The following is a 21,925-nucleotide window of genomic DNA, read 5'->3' as shown; positions in this document are numbered from 1 at the left end:
TGTCGTAATAAAACTATGAAAAGATAACAGAATAATACATTTTTCTGTACAAAACAATTGTATAATTTTACTATATAATTTTAGGTACGACATTGACTTAAACAATTGGTAAAGTTAAATGTAATTAGCAAAAAATAAATGAAATTATTAAGACCTGCCAACTCAACTAAATGTTGTTGGAAGTATAAACAACTTGTATAGGTAGTTAAATTTTTAACGAGCTCAGTCATTGCGTAAAATAATATTAAATACATTACATTGAACGAAAATTAGTTTCAATATATTTATATATGTGTTGTATGTCAGTCGATCCAAATCATACTTCATGTTTTAATTAATTAGAAATACAATTTCGCATGGGAGCTTTTCCTCAAAAGTTTTGAATGTCGTCTGCAAGTTTATGGAAGTACAAAGTTAGGAGAGGAAAACGGAATAATAACTGTTATACAATATGCGTACAATGTTCAAAAATGTTTTTCAATGCTGTGCCGTCACCTTTTTCATTTTATTATAGTGTTTTTTGTGGAACTTACAACCACTGTTTCAGTTTTTAAACACAAACATTTTTGTACATATGCCTTTTGCAATATACTTTTAGCCTTCTGCTCGAGTAGTACTTTACAGTGACGAATATTTGTGAAAAAAAAATTTATATATATATATTTTTATTTTATTTTAACAATATGCTATTTTACTCAATTTATTAGCATGTTATTAAAGTCATAAAAGTCACTTCAATCGGTCGAGAAAGCTGTTATTATTAACGAATTATATTATATGATTGTGTAACGTATCCATGAAAATTATTTTTAAACAGTAAATCTCAAGGAACATTAATTAAATAAATCATGTTTATTATTTTAGGATCCAGTTCATCTAGTCTTAGTAGTTCAGGTTGGTTTATTTTACAGGATTTTATGTCGATTCATATACTTTTTTTTCGAAATTATCTTTGGTCACTTTGTTTTATGTGTCTGTATTTGTTTTGTATTCTGATTATTTCTAAGTTAATTATGCTTAATGTAATGCATTTGCATGATTTTTATTTTTAACAATATATTGTTTATATATAAATTATAACAATAATTAATACTTTTTGCCTTGAATATTCGATCGTTATTATTTTAGATTCTGAGCGGAGCGAGGAATGTATTGGTTTTACAATGATGTTTATTTCTTTTTCTTTTTATTCTGTAAACACTTTTTCTCCATCTAAACTTGCTCAAAAGTATCAAGTATAGCATCTTTTCTGGAAGGTAATGTTCTTAAATTGGTACTTTAGAGAGGTTATTTTTTTTAAAAAAGCTTTTAAAGTTCAAATTTTGACTAAATACGTAAAAATTACCGCAATGTTCAAATTATCTTAAATATAAATTCATAAAAGTTTTTATTTTTAAATCTAAGATTTGAAAATTTAATACATGGTTCCTAACATATTTTTACAATAGCAGTTGAAAAATAAAAGAAATACATAGCCACAATTTTTTATTTACAAGCACTCAAAGTTTGAATTTTGACAACATATGTAAAAATCACCAAAATTTCCAAATTATTTTAAACTAAAAATTCATTAAAAATATGTCTTTTTAAATCTAAGATATTAAAATGTTTAATAATTTATAATACGAGTAATATCCTAGACAGATAAACTGTCTCCGCTCAGAATCTTTTTTCCTATACAATAATGATATAATATCATTGGATTCGAATTTAATTCCATCCATTACTGTAACCCACTTGTAACCTACTATACAGCAGAGCGACATCCACGACTTACCCGCTTTTTTAGATTTTATCATATAAACCACGAAAATCCATTCGTTATCTTTTGGTTAGAACAATGAACTCAATACAATTATTTAATCAATCAATAAAAATTAATATGCATATTAATTATAATATATCTTAATAAAACTGTGTAAATATAATAGTTTTGGTAAAATATCTGAAATTTTAATTTTTAAATAATCTGTCTACAGTAGACTTTATACACTTAAAATCATATATCATTTAAAAGTGTATTAAATTAACATTTATTATACTTTTTGTGGTAGATTATTCATAGCTATTCAACTCGTGTATTAATGATCAATCACGAGATTAATAAATTTATCGGTTTTAGACTTTATTCCAAATTTTTAAACATTACTATAAAATAAAATATGGGTATGTTTTAATAAAATTTCAGTAAATTTGATTTTTTTTTTTAAATCACTTTGTATTAGACGTGATAATTTGACCTAATTTTGATAAGGTTGTTTTAAATTTGTAGAAATTAGTTAACTTAGCTTAACGCAGATATTTTTTTCTCAATTTAAAGTTTAGATATTGTTATTATAACAAATGTTTTTTTTTGAAATTAACCAAAACTTTTTTAATGGCTTAAATAATTATCCCAGAGTCTATCCCTATAAATATTTGAAGTACCCAGAAAGATAAATGCATAATTATGTGTATAAATACATATATTATAGTAATTAATTGTTAAATTATGAAATAACTATATTAATATTTATAAATACCCACTTAGGTCTAATAATATGTTTGTAAATTTAATTTGGCTCTCGACTCGTAAATAAATAAATAACTTATTTTACATTCTTCTTAATGACCAAAATATATTTATTTTCTTTTATGCATTAATACATTTAAATGCATTCATTTCTCCGTCAAACTCGTCTAACAATATGTAATACATTTGATTTTAACTTAATTAGGTAAGAAAATGCATGTTTTTTTAACGATAATATAATGGATGTAGAAAATAATTTTACATTTTACGTAATATAATTTTATTATTGAGAATTTATACGTCTGTTGAATATGCATTTTGTGAAGCACTTTATTTTTTAAATCCAGGAAATGTCATGTGTAAAAGTATGAAATGCTAATTTTTAGTTTCATAAATATTTTTCCTATGGATCCAAATAATATTACCTACATTAATATAATGTTATGGTGTTTTAATATTAGCGGTTTGTTATATCAATAGTTTATACGTGAAATCCATTTACTACTTGGTTTCTTTTTTGTTTTTGGGAAATTTAATTGGGATAAATATATGAATATACTTACGTGCTTATTATTACATAATCCAAAAAGTGTATACTTTATTTAAGATTTAATGTTATTGTTATATGTTTGGAAATTTAGCACGTTACCTATATGCGTATATAGTTTTGCATATTAACGCTTTGTTACATATTTTAATACCGTAGAAGTTATAGATACGTTTTTAAGACAACGAATTTTTTTGTTTCAGCTCTGTCAAGTTTGTCGCCTACGTCTGCAGCCGCTGCAGGTTAGTAAAATTTAATATTTCTGTATGTATTTGTCTTCCATGTTCGGTTATATTATTATTTTAAGTCTTAATACTCTGTTTCCTTATGTTTTTATTGTTTCGTTGTATGTTTGTTTTTTCTCATTTGACTCCGTAATTTTATTTTCTAGTTTTATTTGGGAAAAATTCCGGTAAGTGGTCTTGGAATATGTGTTTGTTCGTGTGATTTGTATTTATAAAAAAAATTGTTATTGTTTTCTTTATGTTTTGTTTCCTTTTCACTTGCGAATAAAAAACCACACATAATATATTATATTATATTTATCTATGTGCGATAATATAGTACTGTAACGTCTGTAACTTTCAACTGAGATACTAATAAATAATAATATTATAGTATGTGCAATGTGTCTTGTGTATGTATGGCTATAAAATAATAAGTGTTTCGTTTGATTGCTGTTGAGTCCGCGAGTGCATCTCCCTGCACACTGCGGTATACAACTTAAATTTCGTGACGAACAACACATCCGATTTTTATTTTTTTGTCAGAGTGAATTCTTATTAACATACAGCGAAATACAAATTACAAGTGTTATCGTTCTAAATTTGTGCGTGTTTCGGTATTGTTTTATATTTTTTGTAGGTCTTTTGGCAGGGACCAACGGCACTAACGGTGGTACATATGGTTCGTCGCTGAACGCACTCGGTCTCACGCTGGCCGACCTAAACTCTAACCAGTTTGCCATGCCGCAATCGCCACCGGCCAGTTCACCACTGTACTTTTTGAACAACAACAATAACAACAACAACAGTCGTGAGTACAAAAATTAACAGAACAACATTTTTAAGGAAACTAAAACAAAATTTACCGCGCTCCCGCCGCCGCACCATCGCGCGTCGTTTAAAAACAACCCCTTCCCGTCGGGTGATAATCCGAAGAACTTTAGGGAAGTAATAATATATAAACTCGCCACCGTGTTTCGTCCTAGGGAGAAATCAAATAATACAACAATAGGGTATTGCGTCGTGAAAGCATTTTTATTTTTTTTTTGTAAACGTGACAACTAGAAGTAATGCGTTTATATTTCATGAGCCGCTTTCAAAACCGTCAAATTTCATGATCCATGGTTTCTTTTATTCTTCTCAAAAAGCGAACAATTATTTTATCATCTGATGTTTTGAACGAGTTATTATAAACTTTTCTTTTTTATTATTAATAAATTATTGCCTTTCTTGAGTATCGTGGCGGTGCTACTCTGCATTGTTCGTATATAGTATAGACAACAGAACAATGCGATATCGATGAAGTGGTGCATTCAACGCGGGTGAATCAGTTCCCAATGCCCAATAATTCAAAAATAGACATTAATTCGTTTGAGGTACCTATACATTCTATCGTTATAGAAACTCTCCCAATTTACCTTGATGAAACTTTAAATATAGTATCTGCTTAAATGTTTACGAGACATAATAATATACATTTTGTTTACAAGCTGGTATATCTTATACTATGTACATTAGGGTTGTGGCTTTCTTATTTCTGAAACGTAATTTGAGAGATATCAATTAAGAATCCAATGAAATTAAATTTCTCGTATAATATCGTTTTTTCATATGATTCCATGACAAATGACATTATAACAGTTAGTATTTTTCTTTACACCTATACGCTAAGACGTCTTCCAAATAGTTTTATTGATCGTATAAACTGAATTACAAAATATTATAGTTACGTGATTACGACACAATCATGGAAAAAATTCAACTGTTCAAAAATTGATATTCATGTACGCATTTATGTTTCCCGGCTATACGTAAAATGCGTTATCTACGCTTGGCTTGTTGCTGTGCTTCGTGGTAGTCATTATTTTTTATCATCCCCCTGAAGTCAAACTCTTTGGATACGCGTTTGTGATACCAAATTATCGATATTTCGAATAAAGATTATAAATATTACCTATATTATATATTATATTTTATGGATTCATATAATAAACATAAATGTTAAATAATTTAAAAGATTGTGCTGTAAAAAGTCTAAAATAAAACTTTTATTAACATTTGAGAATTATACATTGTTTTTAATGCTCTTAGAAACATAAAATTTATTTAGTGTTCTATAGAACGTTTTGAATTATGACACTATATATTGCAGGATTTAACTATGGAAAAATAAACTATAAATTATTCGGTTCACAGTTAAAGTACTTACCCTGATTAATACAACCCTAAGTATTTTCAAAAACTAAATTTTCCAAGTATAACGTATTAATCTTCAACAGATGGCATCTCAATCAAACATAATTATTTCTTGAATTCGTTTTTGATTTGATGTTACAGCAGTTGCATGTGAAAAAAAAATTAAAAATACATTTATTTATTTATTTAAAACGTGTTCGAATCATATTTTTGTTTCTCCTAAAGTACGTTAAAATAACTTGGTTATGCTCACAAAATATTAAATTAATGTCAAGCAATTATTTCAATTACATTAAATACGATATAGAATTCGAGTGATTAATGTATCATAATAATATTATGTTCGTGTTCACTGGTTTGAAAAATGTCATTGCGCGTGATCAAAATATTTAAAATAAATATTGTTTTTATTTACGATTTCATTTTGTATAGTAAAAATTACAAAGTTAATTTTAGTTGACCATAATATATTGAGATAAAAAATGTAGGACTAACCACTAAAATTCTGTAAAACTTTAATTTAATGATCTTTTTAAACGCGCCCTATTAGTTTAACAAATAATTACATTTATTTAATAAAAATATCAATAAATATATTCACTGTTGTCTAATGTATTCTTCCAATTCGAAAACTTAAGTAAAAAATATACTTATATGAAAATAAAAAAATGTCTACAAATAATTCTACAAATGACTTAATTAAAATTATACATACAATAGTGTAGTAATATAATTACATACACTAAAATAACTTTTATTTTTCTCACATATTTTAATAATAGTAAAAGTTGTTAGTAATTCAGATTTTAATTATATGGTAAAAATGCAGGTATATATTGATATTTTATATAAAAAAAAAATAAATAAATAATGTTCAATCGTGTTAATCTTTTAACTAGGTAGACTGCTAAATAAAAACCTTCAATGCATATCAGTTATGTTTTGTCTATGCCCAACTTTCTAAGTAGTATTCGTAATAAGCATATCTTTTGTTTCTGGGGTTGTCATCAGTCTTACGTGGTTTCGTTTAGATTTCTGACAATGATTGAATTTTAAAACAAAATATTTAGATTTTCCTAGACATTTTTTTTCTGTTTCTCTTAGCATGGGTTTGTTGCGCGATAATTACACTTAAGAGACTGGTAATGATCGTTATGATGTTAATGAAAAATTTAAATTAAAGTACTTACTTGCAACTGAAAAGACTTATGCTCTCTAGGTGTGTCACGTTTACAAAACAAAACTTAATATCGTATAGCGGGTTGTTAATAATAATTTTCACTCATAAAGTAAATTAATTGAATTTATTCCGTTAAACCATTGTGTTAGAATATCATTTTAGAAGATTTAAAGCACCGACATATAAATGTACTCTTATACCTTAAATTCGTAAGTTTTTTAAAACTAGTTTTTGGATTCATTTTGTACATTCATTATGCATGTATTTACAATGTATAGGTATATTGTGACATTGGTTGTCAGTCACTCAGTTTATTCACTGGGAAATTATAAACGTTACGTCTCCTCCCACGCCGCCCACGCAAACTTTCATATTTAGTTGGCTGCTAAATTTTCGCTTTGCTTTATTTATTTAATAATTAATTAATTAATTATATTTTAACGAACTTTGTGATCGTCTTGACTTGACCGGCTTAATTTTCTAAATTGACAATGCGCTTATTTTGATTTTTTACATTCATTATTTTACTTAGATGGGTTGATTATCCCCTTTACATTATTATGTTTACATTTTGTTATGCTATTATAATACTGTTGTGTTTGTTGTATCGTTTGTTATGTACTATGTTGTTGCGTAATTATTTTGTTTAGCGACAAAAGTGTCCAGCAAGCAGCTTGAAGGTCCGGAAGGTGCCAATCTGTTTATATACCATCTCCCCCAGGATTTCGCTGATTCTGATCTCGTGACCATGTTTTTACCATTTGGTAACGTTATATCGGCAAAGGTTTACATTGATAAAGAGACCAAACTGTCCAAGTGTTTCGGTAAGTCGCGCTGGTGCACATTATATGAGCGGAAAACGGGGAAAAATTACGCGATAAGTTATACTAATTATCTTTATCAATATTTTTTCTCTTTTACAAAAAAAATATATATATATATATATATTAAAGCGTTGGCACGAAGTTTTGTATACTGTCAAAAACGATGTTATTTAATTTTGTATCCGTGACATTGAAATTTTAACGATGTGAAAATAGTTGAGGATATTTCCAATACTTTCGTGTGTGCGCCACTCCGCGAGGTTGGTCACGGATACCTTTAATGGGAAACACATATTTTTTATCTATGCAATAATCGGTCAATATATATGTTTCTTCAGATTTTTTATCTTTACATTTTGGGTTTGGGGGGGGGACGATTGCTCACTTATGGAGTCAACCTATAACTGCCCGTTTATTGTACACCTATTTTACCCTACCAATAATTAGTTAAGTATAATTATGCCTATAATTATTGGAATAGAATAATATATCATATTATGTTGTCTTGTTGTATTGTCTTGCTTTTGCCTGTAGTGCAATTTTATCTAATCATAAATTAGTAACAATATTAGGGTGTATATTATGCTTATATTATAGACATGCCTGAAAAATGACGTCCAACAGTATATTGTTTACAGTATATCCTTGACAAACAATATTCGACTGTTAAGAAAACGCAACAACTGTGAATTAGTTCTTTTTTTGTATCGCAAGCTCGCATTCCGCAATACAATAACATATTGCATTAGTCAGTAACATTAGTTATTGACATTAATCACGTGGAATTGTCATCTGTTTGATTGTCGCGTGTTTCAACTCGAAATAAAAACCAACGATTTAAGAAATCGTCGCGCCAGCATGTGTTTTTCCAGTTATACCGTATTACAATGCAAATTTTCGTTCACTATATTCAATAGCGTACTGTTAGTTTCGATAATAGAATAAATAGACCATTACCAAACTTTTAGGTAAGAACATTATCTGTATTCTCTTGTTGGTTTTTACGATATTTAAATTTTTAAGTGAGTTCTGAGTATATAAAATATTAATATTTGAAAATGCTCATAATTCATTTTAAAATTATATCATTGTTAAAAAACATTACAACGATAGAACACGGATAATATTTGTACCTAACAATTTAGTGATTAAGATCAATTCACTCAAATAAATATAAAAACTACTAGGTATTGAAACTGTAGTGAACGAATATTTGCCATGTTGTAGGCGTGTAAGACGGAGACGACATAACGACGTCCTCTTAACTAGCTACTTAACTACTTAATACTAAGTTTCAAAATCGAATCAAAACTTTCGGTTTTGGGGCTTGTCCGTAGATTTGCTGGAGGACCAAACCGTAGTTGCACGTGAGCAAGACAATGGAGACAAAGTATACACGAGTGGTTGCGTCCTCTTAAATTAATATAATAATGCATGCTTCCCGTAGACCTTTGGTTTTTAGCGGTATTGATCTAATCGCCTCGTCTGGTAATAATAATTATATTATATTATTAATACAGCAATAATAGTAAAAAAAAAAGAAATAATTAAATCAAATTGACAACCGATCGTATTTTAATGAATAATAATAATAATACACAACTATGCTCCTCGCTTTACACACAAAATACAAATATGTCTGCTGGACAATGCTCAGTAATTGGTTAAGTCTCGCCGCAGTGAGTATATATGTGTATAACGAATCAGACGATTAATAATCTTACGCCAGCGCCGAAACGAGCACGACAAAGCATAAAAGTACTTGTTTTCTTCTGTTTCAAAAAAACTTAGCTACAATAAAAATTGAAGATAAACATTTTCCAGTTGTAGAAATAAATTCAGCAATTAGGGTAAATGAATTCGTTTTTCCTACGACTGGCTTAAATTTTGATCACACTACATTCCATTACGTAATATTTGTTACTTAATTACTCGTCATACGCATACACACACAAAAAAAAATGTTTTCGTATCAGAAAATTATAAAAGGCACGTTTGAAACATAGTTTTCTTTAAAATGGTCCTCTATTTAAAGTTTATTATTATTTCGTTGGATATTTATAACGAAACGCAGATGTTCGATTTAATAAAAAAACGCGCAACAAATAACAAATTTTTTATTTTTATTTTATTTTTTAGGTCGTTTAAATATTTGAACTGTGCGTGTGGGGCTGGATGTTTCGCTCGCGTGTCATAAGACTAATTTTTGAAAATGTTGATTTTACATTTTTATTGATATTTTACACTCGGATAATTCCGGCCCCATGACTGTTGGCATCATCGCGGGCGGTCTGCAGATTCCGATTCAAATAATGAATTTCGTATTGATTTTCGTCGCAACATTCAATCCTCCTCCTCTTTACACCGCGACCGTTCGGCAAAAGTGAAAAAAAATATACATATCAAATATTCCGACAAACAATGTAATATTTTTTTTTTTTGCCGAACGTAGTTTTGTCCCTCGGGGGTGGTTTTTATCGCGTAGATGTGATAATAATTCACGGTGTAGACCTCTGCACGAGACGTGTTTGATTGTGGTGCTGGTGGGTTCGCCTAAAACAACGACGAGCATGCATGATAATACATTGTTGTATCTATTTGTATTTGCTACTGTGAATTGTGTACTTCTGGTGCAGTCGAACTTGGCCAACTCGAAATACGTTGTTGAGTATGATAACTCTGATTTATCCGGTCCTCGGCTCTTCCTATTTGAATAGTGTATGAAAAACAAAAGATTATATTGTGCTAAATTCAACGTTTTTTTATTAGTATGCGACAAAGGGCTAAATCTGAAATGATTTATTTTTTTAGTCTTTAAATTGATATTTCCCTGATTATTTTACTCCATGTGCAGATTGTGATTAACACCATGTAAAATCAATAAAACATACCTAACTGGTAATTTTTTTAATCACTTAAAAATAATACAATATCTAATTCAAAAACAATACATAATCATATATTAATATATGCGTACTAGTATTTCCTAATATTATTTTATACCCTATAACGAAATGTTGACTCTCAAATTACCTCAATTTCGAGTTATCAAGTTTTGACTGTATTGGCGTATTGGCTGCTACTCATTGTCGAGGGAGTAGAATAACCATGGATAATTATTTAATAATATAATATCCACCATCATTCAAAATACTAATAATAGATGATCTTGATCAGTGGCGTAAGTTTTATTGAACTATGGGATTCCAAAAGTCCTCAAAATCCGTGACAGTATTTGCCCCCCCCCCTCTATTACCACCAACAGTTTTTCACTGATTTTCGTATTTCAGTTACCAAAACTAATTAAATTTAATGTATTTTAAAATATAAATAGATACACATAGATTTAAATGGCGATTTCTAAGTTCAAAAATTTCAAATATTATACTTTTGCGACCCTAGTATTTTTCAGAGGTAGCAAGTGTGACTCCCCAATTTAGGCCACTGATCGTGATAGGTATATCGATTAGATACCATCTACATGATGGTTAATACATAATATTTTGACTGATAATTACAATGATGATTTTAATAATATAAACATATCGTACGAAATACTCACATTTTTTTTTTGTTATGTTCATTTTATTTAGGGTTCGTGTCGTACGATAATGCGTACAGCGCACAGGCGGCTATACAGACGATGAACTCGTACCAGGTGGGCAACAAAAGGCTGAAAGTGCAACTCAAGAGACCCAAAGAAGCGTCCAGGCCGTACTAACAGCGCCAACCACCGATCGACCGACCAATAACCACGACCGATCGTGCCACGCACCCGGCAAGAACGGTTGTGTACTCCCTTTTGTTTTTGTTTAAGAAGACATGAAATATAATAATAATAATAATATTGTTATGTGTGTACATAATAATACTTGGATTCTTTTAATTTTGTTTCGTTTTTTGTTTTTGTTTTTGTTTTGTTTTGTTTTTATTTTTATGTATATTATATAAATATGTACCTATATATCTACATGACACAGAATGATAGGAATATTTTTAATGCAGCTTTTGAGGTAAAATAGTATATTCGAGAAAGAAATATGTAATGAACTATATTATATTGAATTACGATAAATCGATACATAACTTAATTATATACTGACATTCTCGGTTGAACTATTTTATTATGGATATGTATATAAGTCTTATATGTATAAGGAAATACCTATGTCAGATTATTAATTTTGTTTTGTTTCCATGTATTTCTTCTTCATTATTATTATTATTTTTTTTTTTTGTTCTAATGTTTTTATTTCTTTACTAAAGGACCAATTTTTTGTTATTATTATTCTTTGGGACTCGCCTTTATGTTTCTATGGTTTTACACTTAACACTGAACAGTAGTCTTAAATTTATTAATTTTTGATCGGTAAATGACATTTCTAGACTGCTCTTTTATTATTAATATGTAATGTTTTTCTTTGTCATTTTCGAACTAATCGTGTATACCCTTGAAATTATTTGTTCGGCAATCAGGGTATTAAAGAGAGTATACCCCTAAAGAAATGTAATTTATTTGATAATTAATATTGATAATGTACTAAAAACTATTTGAATTACACACCGTAATGGTTCCTGTAGTTTAACAAAAAAAAAAAAAAAATAACTCAAAAAACTTGTTTAGCGTACAGTTTTGTAATTATAGGTGGTCAAATTAGTATACTTATGTGTAATAACTACCTAATAATAATGTTTGTTTTGTTTTTTCTTTTTAATTGCAACGACTTATAAAATTAAATTTTGTTCAGTATTAATTTTAATTTATTGTTTTTGCATGTGTTAATAATTTTATAGACTTTTTCAAATTGATGCCATTTTCATAACTACAAAGACTTACATTTTTGTTTAGGTGATATTATTATGTTTTTGTGCTTAAAGAAAATACTAAAAAAAATCACGTGTTCATGATTGTGAAAATTTGTCTTTTTGTCTTGTGTCCCGTTTGCATTTATATTATATAAAGTAATAATATTGTTGAATAAATGTTTATATGATATCAATCATCACGATCGTTGACAGGCATTATTGTGATAAAGAATAGCCTAATTTTGTTTTGTTTTATTATTATTAAAATGTTTTTTTTCTCCCCCCCTATTAATTAAAAGCATCAAAACTTAATTTTATTATATATTTGTTTATATACATATATATTATAGCACTGCTACTTGTGAGCTAGTAACTTAGTCAAAACGTATTGAATATTTTTAAAACTAGTGTTTTGGTGCTATAGCGATTTTAACATATTTTTTTTTTTTTGCATTAGGCTATATTATGTTATGTAATATTAGGTTAAGATATCTAGCCCAAGTGAAATGGTTTTTTTTTAAATTTTGTTTCAATAATTCTCCCCTCCAATTTTTGAAGACTCTTATTATATAATATATTTAGATAAAACACGTTGTAATATTATGTTTATTGATGTTCACTTATTGTTTGTGAAAAAAAGTTTTTTGTGTTTAAACATATTTTTTTCTGTTCATTTTTATGAAGTTATTAAATGGATACTTAATACAAATACATTTGCATGTAATAATGCCATACAATTAAGTCTTGTGTTGGCATTTGTGAGTTGATATGTTTATTTTCTGCGATACTTGTGTTTACTCATAAAATGCATTGCTATTATCAATATATTGTTTAGTTATATATCGAAACGAAAATGACAAAAAAATCATATTAATACATAAAAATCAATTCAATAATTGTATTACCTTTAAATTGAACTTACAAACTTATATGATTTATATCATCATAATTATTGTGCACTTTTTAACAGATGGCAGTAGCCAAATTAATAGTTTTAGCACAAAAAACAATACCTGAGGTTTTTTTTTCTCAAGATTTTAAGAAACCTACAATCATTCTATATTAGATTTCAAAAAACCATCCAATAAAACGCTTCAGGCGTTTCACCAATCTGACTTCACTAAGACTTAGAGATGCCTTATGCCTACCTTCATAAATAAATATAAAATAAAATATATTCAATAATTCCAAAGATTACCTGGTGGAGTGTAACTGCTGAGTGACTGAGTATCTGCCCATAAACGATAATCTCTTGTCACAAGCCTTTATTAACTATAAAATGTAATTATTACATTGATTAATATAGTATACTGTATAAATTGTAAATAATTTTAAGAAAAAAAAGTATTTTAATCTGATTGGTAGTTTTGTAAGGGATATATTGGTTATAAAACTAAATTTCAGTGTTATTTTTACTTGGCTAGTGATGATAGATGATACACGGTGATTTTGCATCAATGATTAGGATGTGAAACAAAAAAATTCAAAATTGGTCTCATTCTTTCAAAAATTTAGATAAAGAAATAATAGACAATAATTTGAAATGAAGACCAAAAGCTTCGCATTATAATTGAATTATATCATGAGAGGTATGTATTTAGGCGGTTAAGTAGAAACATTACTGATGTGGTAATATTTGTATCATTTTACGGATAAAATAATTTTTCTCACGTATAAGAGACTTGAGCGGCCGCGTCAAAAATGTAAACATTGATATTCGTTTCAAGTGTATCGACTATGGCATAAATTATATGTTTTTAAAAATTATTTACAAGTTGGTATACATTTTGAAATTGGGCACGGTAATGAAACGATTGGATTTATTTTTTGATTGAATTCGGAATTTTTGTTTGTTTTATGTATTTATTTTAGATTCTAATCGTGGTCAAATATTTATTTTTGTATATACACTATTCATTTGAAAATGAGTTTCGGGTTACTCTTTAGCTATATGGATATTAAAAAATGTACCTATTAATGTTTTCATTCATTATAATAATTTGAATATAGAAACAATTTTTGATCATTTTTATACAGTTACAGAAAGTACAACTTATGAGGAATCATATATTAAATGTTTTTGATTTTTTGATTTTACTGAACATTTTATCATGTAGACATCAATATGAAAATAAAAACTCAACATTTTAAATCTCTAATGTTATTATTATTATTATTATTATTATTTATTATTTTTTTTTTTGAGTTACAACAAAAAAATAATTGAGGAAAGCTCACTCAGTTGGTGTTATTGTTAGATTTCTATAGTAAACCATAATTCGATGTACGTGTGTGGCTTATAATAATTTGGTAACTTTCAATCAAATCCTCCTAAAAGTTGAAAATCAGATATCTTGTTGAACTAAAATCACGTACACACGTGAAAACAATTTCAGACAAAAGAAAAATATAAAAAGAAGAAGCTAAGTGGATGACACTCTGCCGTTAAGAGTGTAGCCAGTAGGTCAAAAGTGGGCCACTGCGATAGGTGGTGTTAAATTTGAATTCAATGATACAATACATACATATATATGTATATATAATGTCATTGTTTTATACGAATCACATTTCATTGCGGAGATTTACCTACTTCCGCCAATAATCTATGATCTATACAGGATATTTTTTTACCATAGGTCATATTTAATTTTAAATTGTTATCACCCATTCGGTAGCCGATAAGTTGAATTAATTTTATTTCTATGTAATAATATTATAGGTACTCTAGAACGACTAGAACAGTGGTTTTTTGCGGTGCTGTTCCGAACCAAATATAGCCACGGTGTCATGCTGTGAATACCACGAAAGACAGCTTGGACAAAAAATATGTATAGTCATTATTAACGAATTTCCGTAGACAGATGGTTGCAAAAATTTTAAATTATGTATAATGAGCCGTCGTAGACCGCGGGGCTCTAAAATAATAAGTCTTATGATAAAACTTGTGTTTGAAATGCTTATATAGATAGGCCAGTCAAACACGTGGCCCTCAGCTCATTTTTTTTGTGTCTCGTGACTAATGAACAAAAACATGAAATAATAATAAATATATATACCTATATTAAAACATACCTACCGTGTCACAATACTAACTACTATACTAACCTAATTTAGATTCTTATAGAGAATAATGGTTTATTTTGGTACATAGGTAAACATTATTATACTGTCTTATCTTGTGATAAACAAAATATGTGAGACTCGCATAATATGAAGCACTTCAATGGTTCAATATATTTGGCCCACTTGATACTCTGAGATTGGCATGCCTTTACTAGTTGATAGTAGTATAGTGTTGTCCTTAAAAGTATCAGAAAGGGTCTTCCCTCATAGTGTGACCATCGCCATCCTCGTTCACCAATTGAGTTTTTGTAACACCTCGTAGATATGTATACAATATAATATATAGACATTATGTATAATATAAACGAGTTAAAAATATATATATAATATATACTACCTACAGGGGCGGACTGGGAATAAAAATCGGCCCCGGGGAAACAAATAATTCGGCCCAAAATTTAGAAAATTACTATTTTATTATTTTTTATTTTATTCAGTAAAGAAATGCAAATGATAAGTTAAATGTACACATAAAAAAGTATTTAAATGTTTATAACAATATGAAAACTACATAATTATTTAAAAATTTCTTTTGAAAAACTTTAAATACTTAACTAAAGATATACACATTTATCATAATAAGAACTATAGTTTTGAAAACTAATTGTCAAGAAAAAAAAATACATACATATTATGTAATATTAAATTCTCGTCGTATGTGTATTATGTCGATTATTCTATAATTTTAAACTAATATTATTATTTCTTTGTCTACGTAACACAATTTTTACGTTTTTTCAGTTTTAATTTTATCGGCCCAAAATTTTACAAGCCCACTCGCCGCCTTAGCCAGTCCGCCCCCGAGTCTACCTATAATATACCTGGAGGCTGGAATATACAATAGGTATTGTAATATAGGTACAATAAACTTCTTCTATTATACCGAAGGCCTACACAGATCGTCTTCTATCAGAATCATTTTATAACATGGCTAGGATTTTATCATCGAATTCAGATTAACGAAAACATTAGAGTGACTTAGAACTTATAAATAATGTCCACAATCCTTTGTTCGTCCTCATTCTAGTTTTCAGACAAATAACAAAATTTCAACTTTTATTTTGAATATCTACCAAGCTGCCTATACTTAATCCGAGTTTGACAAAATAATTTATACATTTAATGGATTAACATCAAATTGACAATCATCATTGTATCATTTTGAACTATATTATTGGACAATTGCAATATAATATTATTGCAATACCTATATTGATATAATAGACATGAGTACACATAATAACTTGATGTTATGTCTATGGCCAGTGGTAGCCGTAGTATATAGGCAATAACAATAACAATAACAATAATAATAATATATTATTATTATTATTATGTCTACGGGATAAGGAAATAACAATATACAATTTCACCATCATCGCCAACGAATATTTCTATCTCTTTCAAGTCTCAGTCGATTTAATATACAGTTGTCGCGCAATAACCGTGGGTGGGAGGCGAAGGATTTCTCGGTTCGTGCGGTCCCTATGTCTATCTATGGGGCTACCACCCATCGTCACATCGTACCTACCCGTCGAGCCAGGAGATTGTCTGACCACGGTTATCTGTCGCTTGTGTAGTGGTTGCACCCATATACCCAAACAATTGCTCATCCCTCGTCGATTCCGTTGTGAACGTGGTTCGGTCACTGTCGTACTCACTCTTGCGCGTGTGCGATAAAAAATTGTCCGACCGAAGAACTGTCAAAGTGTCAAACCACTATTACGACCGCATTATTCGAGTGTCGTACAATTGTTCACACCTTAATTCTTCGATGCCTGATGAGTGTACGCGGTGTTGTATAAATACGAGACGTTTTAAAAATAATGCGCCTATTTTGAACGGATGTGAACTTTTTGAAAAACCGTCGGTACAGAGTTAGTACCTCTAAATATTATTTCATGACGATTACTTATACATTCGCTGAAATGTTCAATTATTATGCGACCGCCACCTGTCGTCACTGCACGATGAACAATGTCGAGTGGCTCCTTCACATTAACCCCTTTATAGGTACTCGGCTGTCCATGTCCATAACCACGTCATAGGTTAGGTTAGGTTAGGTTAGCCGAACCTAACCAAACTATGACCTGCAGCATCTCAATGTTTCAGTCTACAACACCCAGACTTTGCTGTACTAACTATATAAGCCTATACCTACTCTTGAATTATTTACATTGTTATCAGTGTAGCTCGCACGGGGACGACCGCCATTTTGTTGGTTTGCGTACACAAAATGTATTAGGAATAAATGAAATAGTATATTTTTTTAAAGGCGAAAGATAATAATAATGATAAAAAAATGATCTATATGTGAAATATTTTAATTTTTTTTTTGGTTACAAACAAAACAAGTCTGGAAAAAATAAAATACAACATTGATTAATATTTAATATGAATACATAATACAAATTACAATATGATATGGCATACTATTTGCTAACCAAGGAAATGGCGGAACCCGTCTTCAACTAATGCCCGGAGTTACTTATCTATAGTTAATATATAGAAGTCTGTGCCCCAACGCCGTCGTGACTTAACACCTGATATTATTTCCATGGGCCCCGTGAAAGACACTTTGTTCCGCCGATGACTGGTTCACGCTGGTGATAGCCAGTGAATTATTTTTGAAACGCCCGCTCTGTTTAATTCTAGGAATGGAGAATACCTGTACCTGCACACATGGGGGGTTAAAAAAAAAATTAGGGGTGCTTAAGCTATGCATTTTCTCATTTTAGTTTTTCTTTTTGTAAGTTTTTGATACATATAAACACGAACATTCGTTGAGGGTACTAATACCCCCTAAGTCCCCCCTTCTATTTGCACCTATGCCTGTACATGAATTGGACTTAATTGCACTTCAAACTAGTCAATTCAAAATTCAACCAGATAATATATTATATTTATAAGTATTTATGAATCACATATTATTATAGAGAAAAATCCACTACGCGCACAACACTGCATCAAAAAGGTTCGACATAGGTCGCAAATTAAAAGCTACGCAGAGTTTTATTACTGCCTAGTTTAACTTTTAAATTATTATTACACAAGTCGATTGGCTACCTTATTCGTTAAATTCTATTCAAAAATAGTTTTTTTTTTTTTTTTTTTGAACTTTTCCTCCAATACGGTATACCACAATGGCGTGCTTAGGATATTATTTTTTTTGGGGGGGAGGGGCTGATGAATTAAAATGTTATTATGTCAAGTATAGGTCTCTAACCCGGAGGAGAAGTATTGGCAACATAGTTCCTTCTCCGGTCCTCGATACCATAGAAAAAAAAAAAAAAGTATAGGTCTCTATTAATAAAACTATTGTTTTGTACTGTTATAATTTTTAATCAACCGTAAGCGGTAATTTATTATTACTGCATTCCAGACTCCAGTCTGTTTCTGATCCACGACCGCCATGGCTAGTAGTAAATCTCAGTTCAACAGCAGCAGGTCTAATCTTGTGTCGTTAGATTTAATATTAGATAGAATTCACCTATAGTAAAAGTAAAATATCATAGGCTTGTATTAATATTTTTGTTATTTTAAAGCGACTTATGAGATAATTGAAATTGTGATATTTTACTCGTAAGTATAGTCATAACACTTACCATAACAATGACGTGAAGTCAATACTCATTTGGGGTGAACGAAAAGCAAATATTGTCATATAACAAAGGTTGAAAAGTATATCGTTGATAAATGCCTGACCGTCCTCATTGCTAAAGAATATAATAATATATTGTTATTAAATATTTCATTAAATTATCACCGCGATTGCCCATAAAATAAATCCTATATTGGATAGCTATATACATAGGTGCGCTTCAATCTTTAATCGATTAAATAAACTTAATAATAATACGATTATATTGTAACTTTAAGCCGTATTTTTAATATTTCAAATAAGCTCTGGATAAAGTAATCAAGTATAATGCGCTAAGTAATGTGCTTATTCGTAATTCCGTGAAATTCGGGGCGGTTAAAAGTACCCAATATGATGCGTGTCTAATGCAGGGCACTGTGTTTGTACAACTACACTCGGCATACCATCGTTTTAGGCTCAGTGTTGGGTAATCCAGGTCCTCGTAATAATTTGAAAAGCTCAGCAAAATCGAATATCATAAATTCCAATCATATTAATATCATACATTTATATGTTGTATACATGAATATTATATGATATTTTATTACCTACTCTCCGGCCCGTGTACTTAATCCGTGCAGCGGTATCGGACCTTTGGCGAAATTCGTAAAAAATCCGGGTAAGAAAAATGTATTCTAAATCCGTCTTTAATATTTAATGATTGTACATTTTTCTTCCGTATGTACAGGAACTTGCGCAGGTTCGCGTCTTTTTTTACCGTGCCTGAACTCGCACATCTATAGTGTTTTTTTAGATCATCTCTTCCGGTAAAAAGCACGATCGGGATTACACGAGACTTAGGACAACTTCTAGGATAAGGGCGCGAGTGAACTGCAGGGCATACGCGCATATACGCACTGACATTATCAACATGGTAGTCGGAAATAATTTAAGCAGCCGACCTTAAACTTTGCTACTTTATTTAAACTTTCAAGTTCTGCTCAGTCAACCATTCATTGGGAAGAGGGTTGTGCGAGGAACTATCATTTTTTTTTAATCGCTTTTCACTAACCTAACTTAAATTGTATCACAACAACGATAGTCACGTATTATTATTATGTAATCGATCGACTTCAATCTAACATATTATTGTAAGGTATAATACCTAATATTATTTGATGATTCATTATTTATTTATCTATTCTATATTTCTGTGTAATCAACTACACGGATCTTAACTATCTTAGGTTTATGATGTGTACCGGCGCGCTGTTATCCTTAGTGGAGAAAGAGTAAGGACGCGTTTTGAATGAATATACCCAAAGATGCTTTTTAAATGACTAAAATATGAGTTTATTACTACGAAAACTACAATTTACTGTATGCTATTGCTTATTAATATACTATTGACTTATTACATAGATTTTCTGTTTAACAAAAAAGGGGTTCTGACTGAGTGCGTCTAACTCAACGACTGCCTGGGTGGGCGGCCGTGACCAAGGGGCCTCTCCTCTGTGCAACTGTCAGTGTAGGAATTGCTGGATCAACAGATTCCAGCTCGAGCGTCCGTTATTCCCGTAGTCACGTATCACGTACGCCAGTATACATATCATATTACTCTAATATAGCTATACATACTATGCTTAAATATATAACATTTATAATAAAAGTGTTTATATTTGTAATGAAATTTTCACGAATAAAAAAAAAGTACTGCAATCAGTCTAGGTCATGGATCTTGATGCATTATTCGCATCTGTTTCTGAAATTCTTGACACTATGCTGCAGTACTTTAAGTGTTTACTGTAAAATATACGCCAACAGCGGTGATCTTTTTAAGGGTAACTCTGAGTAAAAAAAAAACTACCAAAATTCTTTATAAGTCATTTTAGAAAAATTATACTTAAAAGTTTTAATAGCTTATTATTGCAGACAATTGGTTTATTATATGTATATGTATTATTCGCTCACAAAAAGCAGTGCATTGTGTTTGTTAATTGTACCGAATGATACTAATGAAATAACAAAAATTTTAAATCATATTTTGGACTAGTCAATTCGTAAAAAAATATAATAAATTATGTGGTCTGTTAGTTATTATGATTTGTTTTTAATGTTTAAGTTTTTTTCCCAATAAAACGCGTTGTTATCGGTTAATTTGGTATATCATAAACTATGATTCATATACACATATAATATTATTACGAGTATGTACAACAATGCTATTACTTACTAAACGTCTATTGTCTATAATTCTATATAATTGTATACATTACTTGAAAAAAAATTCCCCTTGAGGCTTTAATCATAGCCAACAGCTGTTGACTATTTTTAATAGTAAACACGTCTTGTTTATTTTTAGTAATTTCCACTAAGCTTATAATGGAGACAACTATAAGTCTTAGATAGTATTATACTGTGAGTCTAAATTAACATAACCATTAGTATTAGTTAACATAACTACGAGACCTGCTGGTTAACATATATAATTATAAATATCGTTCAAGCATACTAAATTAAAAAGTATTTAGCACTACAAAAATATAGTAAAAATTACTTCATATTTCAACTCGATTAACTAAAATAACTTATTATTATTATTAAACGGGTAAGAACCCTTTAAAACATTTTGATAATAGTACAGCGTAAAAATAAATTACAATGTAAAACTTACAGTAGATAATAGAAGTAAACTTAATAAGCTATGTAACATTTTATAAAAAAATATAAACATGGAAAAAAAAATCAGAAATATATAATACAGATATAATTAGATAATACTGCGAATACACTGCAATTTGATAAATTTAAAATAATTTACACAGGATGTAATGCTAAATAAACATTATGTTTAAAAACTTGACGTGACATAAAAAAGAAGTCAATTTTACAAGCGACACTATTAGCTAAAGTAAGTACTCTGGGAAAGAATG

The 21,925-nt window shown here is 29.5% G+C and overlaps 1 protein-coding gene across 17 annotated transcripts in view; it reads left to right on the top strand.

Annotated features, from left to right (window-relative positions):
• The window catches only part of LOC107168435 (CUGBP Elav-like family member 1), a 194,864-nt gene extending 181,866 nt beyond the window's left edge, over positions 1–12,998 (top strand). For 7 of the 17 annotated variants that reach the window (XM_089225092.1, XM_089225101.1, XM_089225100.1 and 4 more), the window contains 6 exons: positions 865–894; positions 3,263–3,301; positions 3,451–3,471; positions 3,924–4,094; positions 7,310–7,483; positions 11,077–12,998. In XM_089225092.1, the coding sequence (XP_089081218.1) occupies positions 865–894; positions 3,263–3,301; positions 3,451–3,471; positions 3,924–4,094; positions 7,310–7,483; positions 11,077–11,204 (563 nt within the window). In that variant the 3' untranslated portion in view covers positions 11,205–12,998. The remainder of the gene's footprint in view (positions 1–864; positions 895–3,262; positions 3,302–3,450; positions 3,472–3,923; positions 4,095–7,309; positions 7,484–11,076) is intronic. The other 10 variants (XM_089225105.1, XM_089225099.1, XM_089225096.1 and 7 more) reach the window with 5 other exon arrangements.
• Positions 12,999–21,925: the final 8,927 nt, after the last annotated feature.

The sequence above is a fragment of the Diuraphis noxia genome, unplaced genomic scaffold (assembly GCF_037042655.1).
Source record: "Diuraphis noxia isolate RWA-SAM2 unplaced genomic scaffold, SU_Dnox_SAM2 contig0004, whole genome shotgun sequence".
Classification (NCBI taxonomy): Eukaryota; Metazoa; Arthropoda; class Insecta; order Hemiptera; family Aphididae; genus Diuraphis; species Diuraphis noxia.
The sequence above is the reverse complement of the archived record's forward strand: the minus strand, read 5'-3'. Positions and strand labels throughout refer to the sequence as shown.